General features: G+C 44.5%; 1 protein-coding gene across 1 annotated transcript in view; it reads left to right on the top strand.

Annotated features, from left to right (window-relative positions):
• Positions 1 to 999: 999 nt before the first annotated feature.
• PPP1R2 (protein phosphatase 1 regulatory inhibitor subunit 2) overlaps positions 1,000 to 18,196 on the top strand; it is a 36,697-nt gene continuing 19,500 nt past the window's right edge. Inside the window, exons 1-4 of the mRNA XM_077290368.1 lie at positions 1,000 to 1,212; positions 8,127 to 8,234; positions 12,220 to 12,306; positions 16,912 to 17,003. Coding sequence (XP_077146483.1) covers positions 1,094 to 1,212; positions 8,127 to 8,234; positions 12,220 to 12,306; positions 16,912 to 17,003 — 406 coding nt within the window. The 5' untranslated portion in view covers positions 1,000 to 1,093. The remainder of the gene's footprint in view (positions 1,213 to 8,126; positions 8,235 to 12,219; positions 12,307 to 16,911; positions 17,004 to 18,196) is intronic.

The raw sequence follows: 18,196 nt of genomic DNA, 5'->3' as shown, positions 1-18,196 counted from the left end.
GGGGTTTCCTGCTCACACAGGGCTGCGCTCCTGGGGGTTCCCTGCTCACACAGGGCTGCGCTCCTGGGGGTTCCCTGCTCACACAGGGCTGTGCTCCTGGGGTTTCCTGCTCACACAGGGCTGTGCTCCTGAGAGTTCCCTGCTCACACAGGTCCGTGCTGCTGCTGGGGGTTTCCTGCTCACACAGGGCTGTGTTCCTGCTCCTGGGGGTTCCCTGCTCACACAGGGCTGTGCTCGTTCTCCTGGGAGTTTCCTGCTCACACAGGGCTGTGCTCCTGGGGGGGGGTTCCTGCTCACACAGGGCTGTGCTCCTGGGGGTTTCCTGCTCACACAGGGCTGTGCTCCTGCTCCTGGGGGTTCCCTGCTCACACAGGGCTGTGCTCCTGCTCCTGGGGGTTTCCTGCTCACACAGGGCTGTGCTCCTGCTCCTGGGGGGGGGGTTCCTGCTCACACAGGGCTGTGCTCCTGGGGGTTTCCTGCTCACACAGGGCTGTGCTCCTGCTCCTGGGGGTTTCCTGCTCACACAGGGCTGTGCTCCTGCTCCTGGGGGGGGTTCCTGCTCACACAGGGCTGTGCTCCTGCTCCTTTCCTGCTCACACAGGGCTGTGCTCCTGCTCCTGGGGGTTTCCTGCTCACACAGGGCTGTGCTCCTGCTCCTGGGGGGGGGTTCCTGCTCACACAGGGCTGTGTTCCTGCTCCTGGGGGTTTCCTGCTCACTCAGGGCTGTGGTCCTGCTCCTGGGGGTTCCCTGCTCACACAGGGCTGTGCTCGTGCTCGTGCTCCTGGGAGTTTCCTGCTCACACAGGGCTGTGCTCGTGCTCGTGCTCCTGCTCCTGGGGGTTTCCTGCTCGCCTCACACAGGGCTGCCGCCGCTGCACTACTTCCAAACAAGCACAAAAAACTCTTTCGCGCCTAAGTATGGTTTCCATAGGAACTACAAAGCGCGGTAGGCGGGGCTACAACATTTCCGCTCCAACGTCGGAAGTGACGTCAGTAGAGACGCTGCTGATGACGTTGCGGGCGGTGACAGGGTGAAGCGCGGCCGGTGCTGGCTGGGCGTGTTCTCACACCGGGACGCAGCTCCGCACGGAGAATGGAGGAGCAAACACACAGGCCCATTAAAGGCATTCTGAAGAACAAGAGCTCCGCAGCCGCCGGCGTCCGTGTGCTGAGCAAGGCGGAGCTGAGTCGGGACAGAGAGGACGACCAGAGGTGGGAGTGCTGCGGTACCGCACGGGGCAGCAGCCGGGGTGACTGTCAGCGTTGGTGTACATGGTGCTCGCCATCAGCCAGTACTCGCCGTTTATCACGGAGGAGTGGAGTTATTCCGCCTCCTCAGCACTTTCTGTATCCAGTCAGCAGGATTTTCTAGATCTCCGCTTGCTGTCAGTCAGTGAGAACTTTTCCTGGGCACTGCCAGTGGGTAATAGTCTGTGATCGCACATAGCCAGGTTACAACAGCTGTGCTCATCACGTGACCATGGCAGACTTGGGAGCAACGTCAGCAAGCAGAGATCATAACCTGTGAGATGTCCCACACTGGCACAGGGGACCTATATGCAGCTGTAAAGAGGACCCCACTCCTCCCCTCACCTGTAGGGATGGGTGCCCCCCACAGCCGGCTCACACAGCCATACTGACACCGGATGGGAACCCTTATCACACGGCGTTCCCCGGGTACCACGGCCAGAGGTTGTGGGGGCGTTTTATAGCAGAAATGAACATACAAGGGGTCATCTGAGTTTGGACATAACCCTGCAGTCACTTTGTGACTATTACTGCACTGCTCGCTGCCACGCTTCCCTGGCATCGCCCAGTGTATGTAGGATCACATTCAGCCTCCCTCAATAGATGTGAGGAAAGTCAGATGAGTAGTCGGCAATGGAGCACAAGTCGCACAATGTCCGTGACCGGGAATATCAGAGAATCCTGACAGTGTGCGCACCGTGTACTGACCAGTCCGCTATCTGGAGTCAGGGTGAATGTCGGCTCTTGTCTCTCACCTGGACGTCCCATTTACATTTTTATTTAATTTACAATTGGTACAGTGCTTCCAACAAAACAGAACTATAGAAAGCAGGACACACAAAAGGGATACAATAAAGAGACCTCTTACTAATTAGAAGGGAGCGGAGGAGACCCAGTGTCATTTGGGAATATCTGCAGTCTTGGTTGTGGCTCCCAGGTTTGACCATGATGAGATATTTTAAAGGGTCCCATCCAGACCCCTCCTCCTTGTCAGGTGAGCGAGCGTGGCTAATTATATGCAAGGAATAACGGCTGCAGGACATCCTTCTGTCGTGTCCTATTTTCCCATACGACGCTCCTAGTGGAATAATACAGCAGCATTGTTCCCAAGCATTTTTTCACCACAGACCAAACATGATTGAAATATCCATAATTCAGGTCAATATTACACTTCTGTGCTTTCCCAAAGGCAGAAATCCTAGTGAAAGAAACCATAATATCCCCTGGTAACAGACATCCATGGATTGCTTTGGAATCAGTTTATTATAGATATGACATTGCAATTTCATTGTGCCATTCTGATGTCCCTGGGCTGGAGACGGCCAGTCTGCAGAGGGGCAGTGAATGTTACCTTCTCCTTAGGGTAGGTGCACACGACCATTAAAGGGAACCTGTCACCTGAATTTGGCGGGACCGGTTTTGGGTCATAGGGGCGGGGTTTTCGGGTATTTGATTCACCCTTTCCTTACCCTCTGGCTGCATGCTGGCCGCAATATTGGATTGAAGTTCATTCTCTGTCCTCCAGAGTACACGCCAGCGCAAGGCAATATTGGCTTGCGCTGGCGTGTACTGTCTCCGGAGGACAGAGAATGAACTTCAATCCAATATTGCGGCCAGCATGCAGCCAGCGGGTAAGGAAAGGGTGAATCAAACACCCGAAAACCCCGCCCATATGACCGCAAACCTGTCCCGCCAAATTCAGGTGACAGGTTCCCTTTAAGCACTGAGGATTGGGTGCTGTGTACTTGTGCAGCATACAGATGTTACAGCATAGTGGATTGGATTTCTTAAAATCTTATACCCACGATGTGTCCAGAGACCTCTGCGGATGACCCGCGGAGACGGACATGCGGTGCAGCTTTCCAGACCGCAGTGTGGCAATTCTCCACAAGAGAAGTTTCACCCATACAATGTATTGGACGCAGTACATCTGCACAGTTCAGTGAACACATGCGGATTCACCTGCGTTCAATAGAAGGCAGCGCTTTGGATGCAGCAAATGTTACCTACTTAGCATCTCTTTGGTAATGAGGAATCGCACAGAGAGAAGTACATTTGGTCTTCCTGTAGACTCACTCCTGAATGATGCGGTTATCTCCTTACTTTTGTGCAGTGATGACAAATTTTTAATCACATCACCCATAACACAAGTATATTGCAGAACTGTGTACCTTTTCTATTATCCAAACCCCCTATTTGAAAACTTAAAATCTCCCTGAAGCGTTAGTGATTGCTATTTACAATTTCTCCTGCCCCATATTCCTTTATATTGTATGTTAATGGTGGACACAATGTGCCCCCAGGGAATATCGGGGATGGGACAATGGATGTCACTAGTGAAGTTTCCCTACCACCTGAAAACACCCTGATCATTGTTATGAAGCATGCCCCTAGAACGCATAGTCCTGATGGTTGTGGTGACATGTAAGTTATTGGCACAGGAGGATCGAGTTTTGCAGATTAATTCCTCTGATGTTGCAATATTACATGACAGCTTTTGCCTCTTACAGAGTTATTCCCAAAATATCAAGCTATGCCCTATATATGGGATAAGGTATTCATTTACTGATTTCTGGGGGTCTAACTGCTGAGAACCTCAGTGATCTGGAGAACAGGGCTTTAAACTCTGAAACCAGGTCACAAAGTTCCATCTTAGTTGAAACCAAGGTCGAGCATCCTACCTTTTTCTCCATCCGATGTCTGTGGGAGTACAGGGTGGGCTATTTATATGGAAACGCCTGGGTGGGCCATTTATAAAGATACATCCAAAATGGCCGACTTCAAAATGGCCGCCACCGTCACCACCCATCTTTAAGAGTTTCCCCCCTCGCATATACTAATGTGCCACAAACAGGAAGTTGATATCACCAACCATTCCCAATTTACTTAGGTGTATCCATATAAATGGCCCACCCTGTACAACACTCGGCTGTTTCTGGCAGTCTCATAGACACAGTGGACTGGAGATCGAGCATACACACTTCCACTCTATTTAAGATGGGGATTTACAGAGTCAGATTCCATGACCTTGTTCTTGGGATCCCAGAGGGTAAGACCCCGTAGTGATGAGTAATTTGTCTCTTACCACAATTTTGAGAATAATCTTCTAACTTGTCCTTTCTCTTCAAGCACTTGTAAGGATACTTTGGCACAGGTTACATGCGATTTGTAAGTCAACCATGCAATGTAGAATAAAGCCTATGCAGTTAAAGTTGCATGCGGTCATAAATCCAACAGTGTCGGATTTTTTGCAGTTGATCACAGTAGGTCCCATGCTGCAGCGCAACCCTGGTGACAATTACTAGATTGCGACACCACAATCCTCCTGTTGCCATGTAACCCTAGCCTGATAAGAGCGGCTTACATTAGTTCTATCATCGGTATGTTTTCTGAACTACATAGAGGATCATTCCAGTTGCCAAAACCATTCCCATCGCTGCTATAGATACTATCACTCTGCCCCGGTGCACAGGATTATTACTGATGCACAAATGTATCGGGTATGGCACTGGCAAACACTAGCAGATGCTTTTTTAGAGCTATACTGATCTCCTCATACACAGTTTTCAGGTGTTTGTCATTTGAATTGGGCTGATCAGCAGGACTAGGCACAGATTGCCATCTTTCATCTAATGCTAAGCACCATAGTCCTTTGATCTGCTGATCATGGCGGTGTCATTGAAAGGCCCGACGTCATGATGCTTTGAATCCATACATGCAAGTGCTTCTCACAAAATTAGAATATCATTAAAAAGTTAATTTATTTCAGTTCTAAAATACAAAAAGTGAAACTCGTATATTATATAGACCAGGGGTGGGGAACCTCAGGCCCCAGGGCCATTTACGGCCCTCGATGACCTTTTATCAGGCCTCCGAGGAGATTCTCAGGGACCACATTCTTGGGCAGGGAGCTGTATTTTGATTACAACAAGCTCATTACTTTCTTCTTGCTCTGTTAGCACACACATGCAGTGTTCACTACTGAACACTGTAGGGCATGCAATGAAAGATTACTTCCTGAAACCAGTGCCAGAGTCAGGATGTACTTTGTGGGCAGAATTTGTACGGCCCCCAAAGGATGGTATAAATATCCAAATGTCCCTTCGCAGAAAAAAAGATTCCCCACCCCTGATATATACTGTCATTACAGACACTGATCTATTTCAAGTGTTTGTTTCTGTTAATGTTGATGATTATGGGTTGCAACCAATGAAAACCCTAAAGTCATTATCTCAGTAAATTAGAATAATTAACAAAAAAACCTGCAAAGGCTTCCTAAGCTTTTAAAAAGTCAGTTTCAGTAGGCTCCACAATCATGGGGAAGACTGCGACTTGACAAATGTCCAGAAGGCAGTCATTAACACTCTCCGCAAGGAGGGTAAGCCACAAAAGGTCCATTGCTAAAGAAACAATATTTTGTATTGAAGAACTGAAATAACTTTTTGATAATATTCAAATTTTGTGAGAAGCGGCTGTAGATGTGAACACTGTATTACCATACCTTATGTTTAGTGAATAGAATTATAAAGTAGGTTAAGATTTTGTAATTGTGGCCCATACTTAGTTTCTAAACTAAATAAACAATGGCGTTTATCAGACTTGGTGCCAAGTCTTTAGGCAACATGCACACGTTACGGAATGTGGTGCACATTTTTCCGGACTGATTTTGGCAAATCCGCAGGTAAACCGCACTGCGGATTACCCGCGGATTTGCCGCAATTTTTGTGCGGATTCCACTTGCGGTTTTACACTTGCGGATTCTTATTGAGGAGCAGGTGTAAACCGCTGCGGAATCCGCACAAAGAATTGGCGGAATAAACAAAGTTTCCGCATGTTTTTTTTTCCGCAGCATGTGCACTGCGGATTTTGTTTTCCATAGGTTTACATAGTACTGTAAACTCAGGGAAAACTGCTGCAAATCTGCAGCGGCCAATCCGCAACAAAATCCGCAACGTGTGCACATACCCTTATGGCTCTTGCGCTCTGTAATGTGAATGGGTGAGATATTACAGAGCCATCTATGGAATGGCCTCCATTAGCTGCTCTGATTCAGCCATACATAATTGATAAGCCATGTTCGAAGTTTCTTCACATTATGCTTTCGTTATTTAGAAGTATTACCGTATATACTCGGGTATAAGCCGAGATTTTCAGCCCAAATTTTTGGGCTGAAAGTGCCCCTCTCGGCTTATACTCGAGTCACGGTCGGCGGGTGAGGGGGAGAGGGCGCTGAGGCATACTTACCTGCTTCCGGGGCTCCTGGCGCTCCCCCTGCCTGTCCCACGGTCTCCGGGTGCCGCAGCTCTTCCCCTGTTCAGCGGTCACGTGGGACCGCTCATTAGAGAAATGACTATGGACTCCACTCCCATAGGGGCGGAGCCGCCTATTCATTTCTCTAATCAGCGGTGCCGGTGACCGCTGACAGAGGAAGAGCTGCGGCACCGAAGACCAGCTGTCCGGGGGAAGGAGCGGGACGCCGGGAGCAGGTAAGTATGTCATATTCACCTGTCCGCGTTCCACACGCCGGGCGCCGCTCCATCTTCCCGGCGTCTCTCTCTCCGCACTGACTGCAGGTCAGAAGGCGCGATGATGCATATAGTGTGCGCGCCGCCCTCTGCCTGATCAGTCAGTGCGGAGAGACGCCGGGACGGGACGCTGAGGAGCTGCAAGCAAGAGAGGTGAGTATGTGTTTTGTTTTTTTTATTGCAGCAGCAGCACAGCTTTCTATGGCACATCTATGGGGCAATTCTGAACGGTGCAGAGCACTATATGGCACAGCTATGGGGCAATAATGAACGGTGCAGAGCACTATATGGCACAGCTATGGGGCAATAAGGAACGGTGCAGAGCACTATATGGCACAGCTATGGGGCAATAATGAACGGTGCAGAGCACTATATGGCACAGCTATGGGGCAATTATGAACGGTGCAGAGCACTCAATGGCACAGCTATGGGGCAATAATGAACGGTGCAGAGCACTATATGGCACAGCTATGGGGAAATAATGAACGGCGCAGAGCACTATATGGCACAGCTATGGGGCAATTATGAACGGTGCAGAGCACTATATGGCACAGCTATGGGGCAATAATAAACGGTACAGAGCACTATATGGCACAGCTATGGGGAAATAATGAACGGCGCAGAGCACTATATGGCACAGCTATGGGGCAATAATGAACGGTGCAGAGCACTATATGGCACAGCTATGGGGCAATTATGAACGGTGCAGAGCACTATATGGCACAGCTATGGGGCAATAATGAACGGCGCAGAGCACTATATGGCACAGCTATGGGGAAATAATGAACGGCGCAGAGCACTATATGGCACAGCTATGGGGCAATTATGAACGGTGCAGAGCACTATATGGCACAGCTATGGGCAACGGTGCAGAGCACTATATGGCACAGCTATGGGAAAATAATGAACGGCGCAGAGCACTATATGGCACAGCTATGGGGCAATAATGAACGGTGCAGAGCACTATATGGCACAGCTATGGGGCAATAATGAACGGTGCAGAGCACTATATGGCACAGCTATGGGGCCATAATGAACGGTATGGAGCATCTATTTTTATTTTTGAAATTCACCGGTAGCTGCTGCATTTTCCACCCTAGGCTTATACTCGAGTCAATAAGTTTTCCCAGTTTTTTGTGGCAAAATTAGGGGGGTCGGCTTATACTCGGGTCGGCTTATACTCGAGTATATACGGTATTTTATTTTTGGTGACTGACATAATTTTTCGCTTACACTAGAAATATTTTGTGACCCGTAGCCATTCTTTTTTCCTTAAGTGCTGCTTTTTTTTATATATAAAATTCAAAACCATAATTATATATATATATATATTTTGCACTCTTTCTTCTGCAGTAAGAAGTCACAGAAGTGGGATGAGATGAATATTCTTGCCACTTATCATCCTACCGATAAGGACTATGGCTTAATGAAAATTGATGAACCGAGTACTCCCTACCACAGGTAATATTCATGTCATAGGTAGTAGTTCATATGTTATTAGTAGTCTGCATTTTCAGACAGAACCTTGTGCACATGCGACCTGCATGAATAGCTTGCCACATGAGAATTTTGTAGCATGGGAGAACCTTTTTTTGTGCCTAACGCTATGTGCACACATCAGGAATCTTTGCAGAAATTTCCTGACAAAAACCGCAGGAAATCCGCATGCGTTTTGCTCGCGTTTTTTGCGTGGATTTTTCTTGTTTTTTTCCGGAGGTTACCAATGCATTAAATAGCGGGAAATCCACAAAATTAATGAACATGCTGCGTTTTTTCCGCGATGCATTTTTATCGCGGAAAAAAACGCAATATGTGCACAAAAATTGCGAAATGCATTAAAAATGATGGGATGCTTAATGTATGCCCATCATCAGCGAAAAAATAAAAAAAGTTATAGTCCTCAGAATAAAGCGATGCCAAAATAATTATTTTTCTATAAAATAGTTTTTATCGTATAAAAGCGCCAAAACATAAAAAAATGATACAAATGAGGTATCGCTGTAATCGTACTGACCCGAAGAATAAAACTGCTTTATCCATTTTACCAAACGCGGAACTGTATAAACGCCCCCCAAAAAAAATTCATGAATAGCTGGTTTTTGGTCATTCTGCCTCACAAAAATAGGAATAAAAAGCGATCAAAAAATGTCACGTTCCCGAAAATGTTACCAATAAAAATGTCAACTTGTCCCGCAAAAAACAAGACCTCACATGACTCTGTGGACCAAAATATGGAAAAATTATAGCACTCAAAATGTGGTAATGCAAAAAACATTTTTTGCAATAAAAAGCGTCTTTTAGTGTGTGACGGCTGCCAATCATAAAAATCCGCTAAAAAACCCGCTATAAATAGTAAATCAAACCCCCCTTCGTCACCCCCTTAGTTACAGAAAATTAAAAAATTAAAAAAATGTATTTATTTCCATTTTCCCATTAGGGTTAGGGTTGGGGCTAGGGTTAGGGCTACAGTTAGGGTTAGGGTTGGGGCTAGGGTTAGGGCTACAGTTAGGGTTAGGGTTGGGGCTAAAGTTAGGTTTGGGGTTTGGATTACATTTACGGTTGGGATTAGGGTTAGGGGTGTGTTTGGATTAGGGTTTCAGTTAGAATTGGGGGTTTCCACTGTTTAGGCACATCAGGGGCTCTCCAAATGCGACATTGCGTCCGATCTCAATTCCAGCCAATTCTGCGTTGAAAAAGTAAAACAGTGCTCCTTCCCTTCCGAGCTCTGCCATGCGCACAAACAGGGGTTTACCCCAACATATGGGGTATCAGCGTACTCAGGACACATTGGACAACAACTTTTGGGGTCCAATTTCTCCTGTTACCCTTGGGAAAATACAAAACTGGGGGCTAAAAAATAATTTTTGTGGAAAAAAAAAATATTTTTTATTTTCACGTCTCTGCGTTATAAACTGTAGTGAAACACTTGGGGGTTCAAAGTTCTCACCACACATCTAGATAAGTTCCTTAGGGGGTCTACTTTCCAAAATGGTGTCACTTGTGGGGGGTTTCAATGTTTAGGCACATCAGGGGCTCTCCAAACCCAACATGGCGTCCCATCTCAATTCCAGTCAATTTTGCAGTGAAAAGTCAAATGGCGCTCCTTCCCTTCCGCGCTCTGCCATGCACCCAAACAGTGGTTTACCCCCACATATGGGGTATCGGCGTACTCAGTACAAATTGTACAACAATTTTTGGGGTCCATTTTCTCCTGTTACCCTTGGTAAAATAAAACAAATTGGAGTTGAAGTTAGTTTTTTGTGTAAAAAAGTTAAATGTTCATTTTTATTTAAACATTCCAAAAATTCCTGTGAAACACCTGAAGGGTTAATAAACTTCTTGAATGTGGTTTTGAGCACCTTGAGGGGTGCAGTTTTTAGAATGGTGTCACACTTGGGTATTTTCTGTCATATAGACCCCTCAAAATGACTTCAAATGAGATGTGGTCCCTAAAAAAAAAATGGTGTTGTAAAAATGAGAAATAGCTGGTCAACTTTTAACCCTTAACTCCCTAACAAAAAAAAAATGTTGGTTCCAAAATTGTGCTGATGTAAAGTAGACATGTGGAAAATGTTACTTATTTAGTATTTTGTGTGACATATCTCTGTGATTTAATTGTATAAAAATTCAAAAGTTGGAAAATTGCGAAATTTTCGCCAAAGTTCCATTTTTTTCACAAATAAACGCAGGTAATATCGAAGAAATGTTACCACTACCATGAAGTACAATATGTCACGAGAAAACAAAGTCAGAATCACCGTTGAAGCGTTCCAGAGTTATAACTTCATAAAGGGACAGTGGTCAGAATTGTAAAAATTGGCCCGGTCATTAACGTGCAAACCACCCTTGGGGGTAAAGGGGTTAAAAAAAAAAAAAAAAAAAAAAAAGGAAAAAATATTCCGATACACGTAGCGTCTCAATTTTTCGGGATCTCGGGTCGGGTGAGGGCTTATTTTTTGCGCCCTGAGCTGACGTTTTTAATTATACCATATTAGTGCAGATACGTTCTTTTGATCGCTCGTTATTGCATTTTAATGCAATGTCGCAGCGACCAAAAAACGTAATTCTGGCGTTTGGAATTTTTTTTCTCGCTACGCCATTTAGCGATCAGGTTAATCCTTTTTTTTTTTATTATTATTGATAGATCGGGCGATTGTGAACGCAGCGATTCCAAATATGTGTATGTTTGATTTTTTTTTTTTTTTTTTGAATGGGGCGAAAGGGGGGTGATTTAAACTTCTTATTTTTTTTTTTTCCTCTTTTGCCATGCTTCAATAGCCACCACAGGAGGCTAGAAGCTGGTGCAATTCGATCGGCTCTGCTACATAGGAGCAATCCTCAGATCGCTCCTATGTAGCTGAATTCCTGCATTGCTATGAGCGCCGGCCACAAGGTGGTGCTCATAGCAATCCAGCATCAACAACCATAGAGGTCTCAAGGAGACCTCTGGTTGTCATGCCGACTCATCGCTAACCCCCGATCATGTGACGGGGGTCAGCGATGCGCGCATTTCCGTCCCGATGGCCGGAAGCGCTAGTTAAATGCCGCTGTCAGTGTTTGACAGCAGCATTTACCTGGTTAATAACGGCGGGTGGATCTCGATTCCACTCGCCGCTTTTGCACTCGCATGTCAGCTGTACAATATAGCTGATAATGTCGCGGCTTTGATGTGGGCTCAGCGCCTGAGCCCACATCAAAGGGGGAGACACGACATGCGCAATACTAGTACAGCGCATGTCGTGAAGGGGTTAATATATAATGTTCAATGAGAAGTGTGCCGGGTTCTTTACTGGTTATTAAAAGGTCATGGAGATGTATATGGATAAGTGTCTGATCGCTCTGAGACTACACCCCCACTGGCACCCACAGCAATCCTAATGAGGGCCCAATGCCCTCTGTTTGAATGAAGTGGGGGCTGCTTTTTTGTGGTGCTGATGGGTGCACAGTTGTGAATCTGGGTACACCTCTTTAACATTTTGTATGGTGGGATTCCCCTGCGATCAGGTGCCTATCGCCTATGTTGTGGTAGATAAGTAATGGACTGTACAAGAAGGTTTTCAGGTGTATGCTACTCGAGAACTAATGTGATGTATCTTAGAGATGGACCATGCTGAATATGCCGAAATAAGTATTCGTCAGTGCAATACTGTAATAAATGGAGAATTGTGCACTTTATTTGGATAATTTAGAGTTTTTTACTGATGGAAGGCCACAAGTTGTCCTTAAGCAAAGATGGATTGTACAGTTAACTATTTAGATACTGGGTGTATTATAATACATTGTTGTGTGAATGGCACAGCACATTGTCAGCCTGGTTTGACAGGTAATATTGCATGGCCAGCTGTCATCTCTAGAGGTCTTTAGCATGAGCACATTTATTCTGTCATTAAAACTGTTTTAACGGTTAATCTATTTTTTTCATTATTTATGTATTTTTTCAATACAGGATGGTTGGCGATGATGACGATGATGAAGGAGCCATGAGTGATTCAGAGTGTAATGAAGCCTTAACAGCTGATGTCTTGGCTCAAAAGTAAGTGTTACTGGTGATCTACTAGGTCTGCTTTGAAGCTGAATAGCGTGCATCCTGTAGGATGTTACAACTTTAGTGTCCACCATAAACTTCAGATAAAATATTTTAATCATTATCGGCAGTCACACACAAGTAGTTACAGCGCACATATCGCCAATCTGGAGCTGCCATTTTTATTTACTAAAACAATGAGTAACTCCAGATGGTGATTTTGTCTAAATACAATCTAATGACAAAACTTCCCAGTGGTAGCCCTGATATAGGAAAGATGTTTATCTTTGTACCGTGTTAGCCAGTAGATAGAAAAATATTTAGAATTGAGAGTCCTCAGTGGTTGATACCTTTTAATGGCTAACTGAAAAGATGGCAACATCTTTGACAGGATCCCTCCGGGGTTTCATATGAATCACGTCACTTGGAGATTTAGATTGAAACCCAAAAGTACCGTAAGTGCTCAGAGTAGAGTGCAGGATAAATGTGATCCAAAACGTTATGTAAAATGTTCCCAACAAAAGCTTCAAATTAATGAAAAAAACAAGTCCCCACTCAAGTCTGTCATTCTTAATGGAAATATAGGGGTCTTCCATGTTGCTTGTAGTACAAAGACTCTGGAAAACGAAGTGGCTCCTCGCCACCCAAAAGAAGTTCAGCAAATTTTGCACTCGCAAATCCAAATGCCTCCTCCCTTTTGAGCCCCACTGTGCCTAAACCACATTTAGCCTCCATTTGTTTGGCATTTCTGTTGCTATAGGAGCCCTCCTAGTTTATGGGTTTTTGTCTCCAAAAGCACAAGCTGGGTGTAACGTACTGGTCTCTACAATGGCAGTTTGCAATTTTCACTCATCCACATCCACTGTTAATTATTTCTGGAAAACAGTGAAAATCATCACTACACCTGTAGATAAATGCTCAAAAGGGTATGATGTCCAAAATGGGGTCACTTGATGGGGGATTCTGTTCTTCTAGCACTTGGGGGCTCTGTATGTGGAGTCTCCAAAGTATTCTAGGAAAATCTGTGCCCCCGAGTCTCGCCGCGTGGCTAAGCAGCACTGTACAGCCACATATGGGGTATTTCTACTTTCAGCTGAAATTGTGGGACAAATTTTGGTGCCATTTTTACCCATTTACCCTTGTAAAAATGTAAAATCCTGGGCTAAAACAAAATTTTGCTGGTAAAGATGCTATTCATTATTATTTTTATTTTTATTTTTTTTCTTCACTGCCCAATGGTCTAAATTTCTGTGACACGTCTGTGGTGTCAATATGATCACTGCACCCCTAGATGAATTCACTGAGAGGTGTATTTTGTAAAATGAGGTCACTTATAGTGGATTCTACTGTTCTGGTATCTCAGGGTCTGTCCCATTGGGTCATAGCACCCACAAGCCATAACAGTAAAATCTGCACTATAATATGGCGCTCCTTCCCTCCTGAGCTTTGCACTGTGCCTGAAAAGTATTTCCCAATTACATTTTTTGGTGCACTCAGGAAAAATGGACATCATAGTTTGTTATAAAAATTCCTCCTATCAGGCCTTACAAAAAATGAAAAACTTGAGTGTTAAAAATGTAATTTATTATTTCTTCACTGCCTAATTGTATAAAATTGAGCCACGTGTCAATATGATCACTGCACCCCTAGGATGAATTCATTGGGGGGGGGGTGTGTGTAGTTTTTATAATAAGGCCACTTATGGGTGGGGGGGGGGATTTCTGCTGTTCTGCACCTCAGGGTCTACCAATGTGACATGATACACAGCAATCGCTGTTCAGTAACCAGCATAGGGTAAGCTCATTAATTACATTTTGCCAAATGGCGACTAAACCCTAACTAAAGATTATAATAAAACATAACTTTTATTGAACTAATAAAGGCCAATTAAAATCTCTAGGTTAATGAGTATTAATCACCAGAATATTATGAATTTATAAATATTGTGAAGTCATCTAGTCAGTTGCATTTTTTTTATCTGGTGTCTGATAGTATTATTCATTTGATCTGCAGGAATGGTGCGGCCGCTACCTATATCCTTATTCAGATTTGTTTATACACTGCTAACTTGCTAACAAAATTAACTCCTATGCCTCCCCAACATGTTTCGCCAGCTTGACTGGCTGCATCAGGGTATGAGGCTAGACTGAGTAATCCCTCTAACAAGAATTGAAAGTCTCTTGGCTGGCTATAAAAAGCGTTTACAAGCTGTGATATTTTCAAAAGAGGGTGCTACTAGGTACTAAACTTGCCCAAACGTTTGCATCTGCTCATTTTCCTTTTTTGTAATTTTTAAAATGTAAAAGATGGGGACAAAAATAGATTTATTTTTTTTTACCTAAAATACAAAGGAAATGTCATCTTTAACTTTTAGGCCTTTTAGAGATCATTTCATCTTCAAGTTTTGACCGGGGTGCCCAAACCTTTACATGCCACTGTATATATTCACATACATATAATGTATTTGTACTCCATCATTTACTTGCTGCGGAGTGCAAGTAAAATCATCATGGCTTCTCTGCCCTTTACACTGTATAGCGACTGAGCTCTGCTATGTCAGTGTGACTGCTGTCTCTGCAAAGCGCAGCAGGAGAGATGACTTTGTCACTGGCTACTATGTGCTGTATATTAAAGGCGAATGTGCAGAAAGCAATAGCCAGTGACAGTCCTCTTGTCATCTGCATTTTGCGGGGGCAGCCATCACACTGATATAGCAGAGCTCAGTCAGTTTTGAGAGCAGCAGTGATGACTGATTTGACTGCTGAGCTTTGAACAGTGTAAATAGCGGCAAAAGCTCTCATACGCAGTCCTGCTATGTGTTCACAGCAGTTAGTCCGGGCACAAGGGCTGTGGCGGGGAATTATTTTAGTGGTGAGTAGCCTGGCATTAGTAGTACAATGGTAGGCAGGCTGACTTTTTCTAACACAGCTGCAATCCTATTGCTAGCACCTGCTGTCACCACTGAACAAAAGTAGCAGTGATGGAGGAAAATTGCTGCTCAGAACATAGCGCTGGGCTACAATAAAATGGCGCCAAACATGCCCAGTTCACAGCTGATGCAGTCGTAGCATATGAGATGGAGGTCAGACACTGACCAGAGACTTTCTTATGTTCTGGGGCTGACACTTGCACACCAACAAATAAAAATGGCAGCGCCCAGTACATGAGGAAAAAAATATAGCTTTACTCCAGGTAATTTTAGTGTTTTAAAAATAAATGATTATATAATTTCTAATTATTTAAAAAAAAAAAATTGATTCAATATTAAGGTTTGTCACTAAATTTCACAATACAAATTGCAAACATTAGTAAATATGTTTGTCTAATGAGGCTGGTGTATTTACTTTGAAAATCAATTACAGAGTGGTAGTGTAATCTTTCCTGACAGTCTTACTCCATCTCTGACCACCTAGCCTAAGCTGCAGTTCCTTAGTGTTCCTCCTGCTGACATCTCACTCTGCTCAGTACAAGCTGCAGCCGTCAGTCAGGCTGGGTGAAAACTGAATAGAATTAGACTCCTGCTATTTCCTTCTACTGTTGGACTTGTGATCTGGATATATTAAGATTATAAAGCCATTCTGACATGGATTTTCAAAGTGAATACAGCAACCTCATAAGGTCTATGATTAGTGTTGAGCATTCCGATACCGCAAGTATCGGGTATCGGCCGATATTTGCTGTATCGGAATTCAGATACCGAGATCCGATACTTTTGTGGTATCGGGAATCGGAAGTTTCCAGTGTATGGTTCCCAGGGTCTGAAGGAGAGGAAACTCTCCTTCAGGCCCTGGGATCCATATGAATGTGTAAAATAAAGAATTAAAATAAAAAATATTGATATACTCACCTGTCCGGAGGCCCCTGGACATCACCGCTGGTAACCGGCAGCCTTCTTTGTTTAAAATGAGCGCGTTCAGCACCTTCCATGACGTCACGGCTTCTGATTGGTCGCGTGCCGCTCATGTGACCGCCACGCGACCAATCACAAGTCGCGACGTCATCCCTCAGGTCCTAAATTCCCTTCTAGGAATTTAGGACATGAGGGATGACGTCACGGCTTCTGATTGGTCGCGTGGCGGTCACATGAGCGGCACGCGACCAATCAGAAGCCGTGACGTCATGGAAGGTGCTGAACGTGCTCATTTTAAGCAAAGAAGGCTGCCGGTTCACAGCGGTAAGGTCCAGGCTGCGTCGGAGAGGTGAGTATATCAATATTTTTTATTTTAATTCTTTATTTTACACATTAATATGGATCCCAGGGCCTGAAGAAGAGTTTCCTCTCCTTCAGACCCTGGGAACCATCAGGATACCTTCCGATACTTGAGTCCCATTGACTTGTATTGGTATCGGGTATCGGATCAGATCCGATACTTTGCCGGTATCGGCCGATACTTTCCGATACCGATACTTTCAAGTATCGGACGGTATGGCTCAACACTATCTATGATCTGTCTAATAATGTTTGTCTGTATTGTGAAATCTGGTGAAAGATCCCCCTTTCTAAAACCAATGTCTGTTAGACAGTGACGTAATTTTTTGTTTTATTTTAATTCTGGTGAAAATTGTAGTATAATGCTTTTACAAGTAGGTTGTAAACGGTTATTTTGCCTTTAGATTGGAAGCAGCAGAGGGAAAAGATCCTAAGTACATGGCACAAGAAGAAAGTAGTGAAGAAGAAGATGAAGAGCTGACACCTGAGGAGAGAGGTATTGGGTTTTCTTTTCATTTTTTTTAAATCAGATAGATTTTTATTGAGCATAATAAATGGTATCCACTCATATAACAAAGTACATTTCTGTTTTTGATTAACAAGAAAATAACCCCTCCCCTCCCCTCTGAAGACCAACACCGACCATACAATACTCTTGGAAAGAAGATATTAAACATTACATACATGTTAGACCATTAGCATCGTTTACCACAGTCCCTCAATTATTCCCATCCAGCCATGGCTGCCATAGCTTTTGAAAAACCCCCATCCTATTCCTCTTATTATATATACTTTTTTCGAGCTGGACAATATGATTCGCTTGCGCAATAAACTCTCGTCTGGTTGGAGGTTGCTCTCTAATCCAATATCTTGCAATCACTTTCCTCGCAATGAACAGTAATCTAGCAATTGCCATTTTTGCAGTTTCGTCGGCCAAGATTTCCTCCACATACCCAAGTACACAAACCACCGGATCCCTGGGAATCGAACACCCATAAATCACCCCAATTTGGTTCAGCACTACAACCCAATACGAAAATAGTCTGGGACAAAGCCATAGCATGTGCAGTATACCCGCCTGAGACTGGGAGCATCTAGGGCACCCAGAATCAGATCTCAACCCAGCTTTAAATAACATGTCAGGTGTCCTATAGGCCCTATTTATCACATACAGTTGCGACAATCTCCCAGGTTCACTCATCGACAACTTGGGTACGTATTCTAAAATAGACTCCCATCTATCATCGTCTATTTCCCCCAGTTCAGCCTCCCACTTCGCTCTGGCCTTAATAGGGTGATCTACTAGAAAAGTGTGTAGCAGATCCCCGTACACTTCCGATATTGCCCCCTTTGTTCCATTGTTATCTAATATATAAAGCTGTATGTGTGTATGTCCGGGATTGGCATCTGAACCGTCGCAGCTACAGCCACAAAATTTTGCACAGTCACACGTCTGGACCCCGAGAGCGTCATAGGCTATGTTGTGAGGTGAAATTTTAACCCCGCGCTTTCCAATTCACCAAACAATTTTGCCCCTATCTACATAATGGGGAAAAAATGAAAGGAAAAGTGTTGGAGGCAAATTAACAGCTGCCAGATGTGAACAAGGGGGACTTAAAGAATGAGAGCGATGGCGCCAAAGAGTATATACTGTACAGTTGCTAAGGTGGGGCCCCGACATGGGATAAT

The sequence above is a fragment of the Ranitomeya variabilis genome, chromosome 2 (genome assembly GCF_051348905.1).
Source record: "Ranitomeya variabilis isolate aRanVar5 chromosome 2, aRanVar5.hap1, whole genome shotgun sequence".
In the NCBI taxonomy this organism is placed as follows: Eukaryota; Metazoa; Chordata; class Amphibia; order Anura; family Dendrobatidae; genus Ranitomeya; species Ranitomeya variabilis.
The sequence above is the reverse complement of the archived record's forward strand: the minus strand, read 5'-3'. Positions and strand labels throughout refer to the sequence as shown.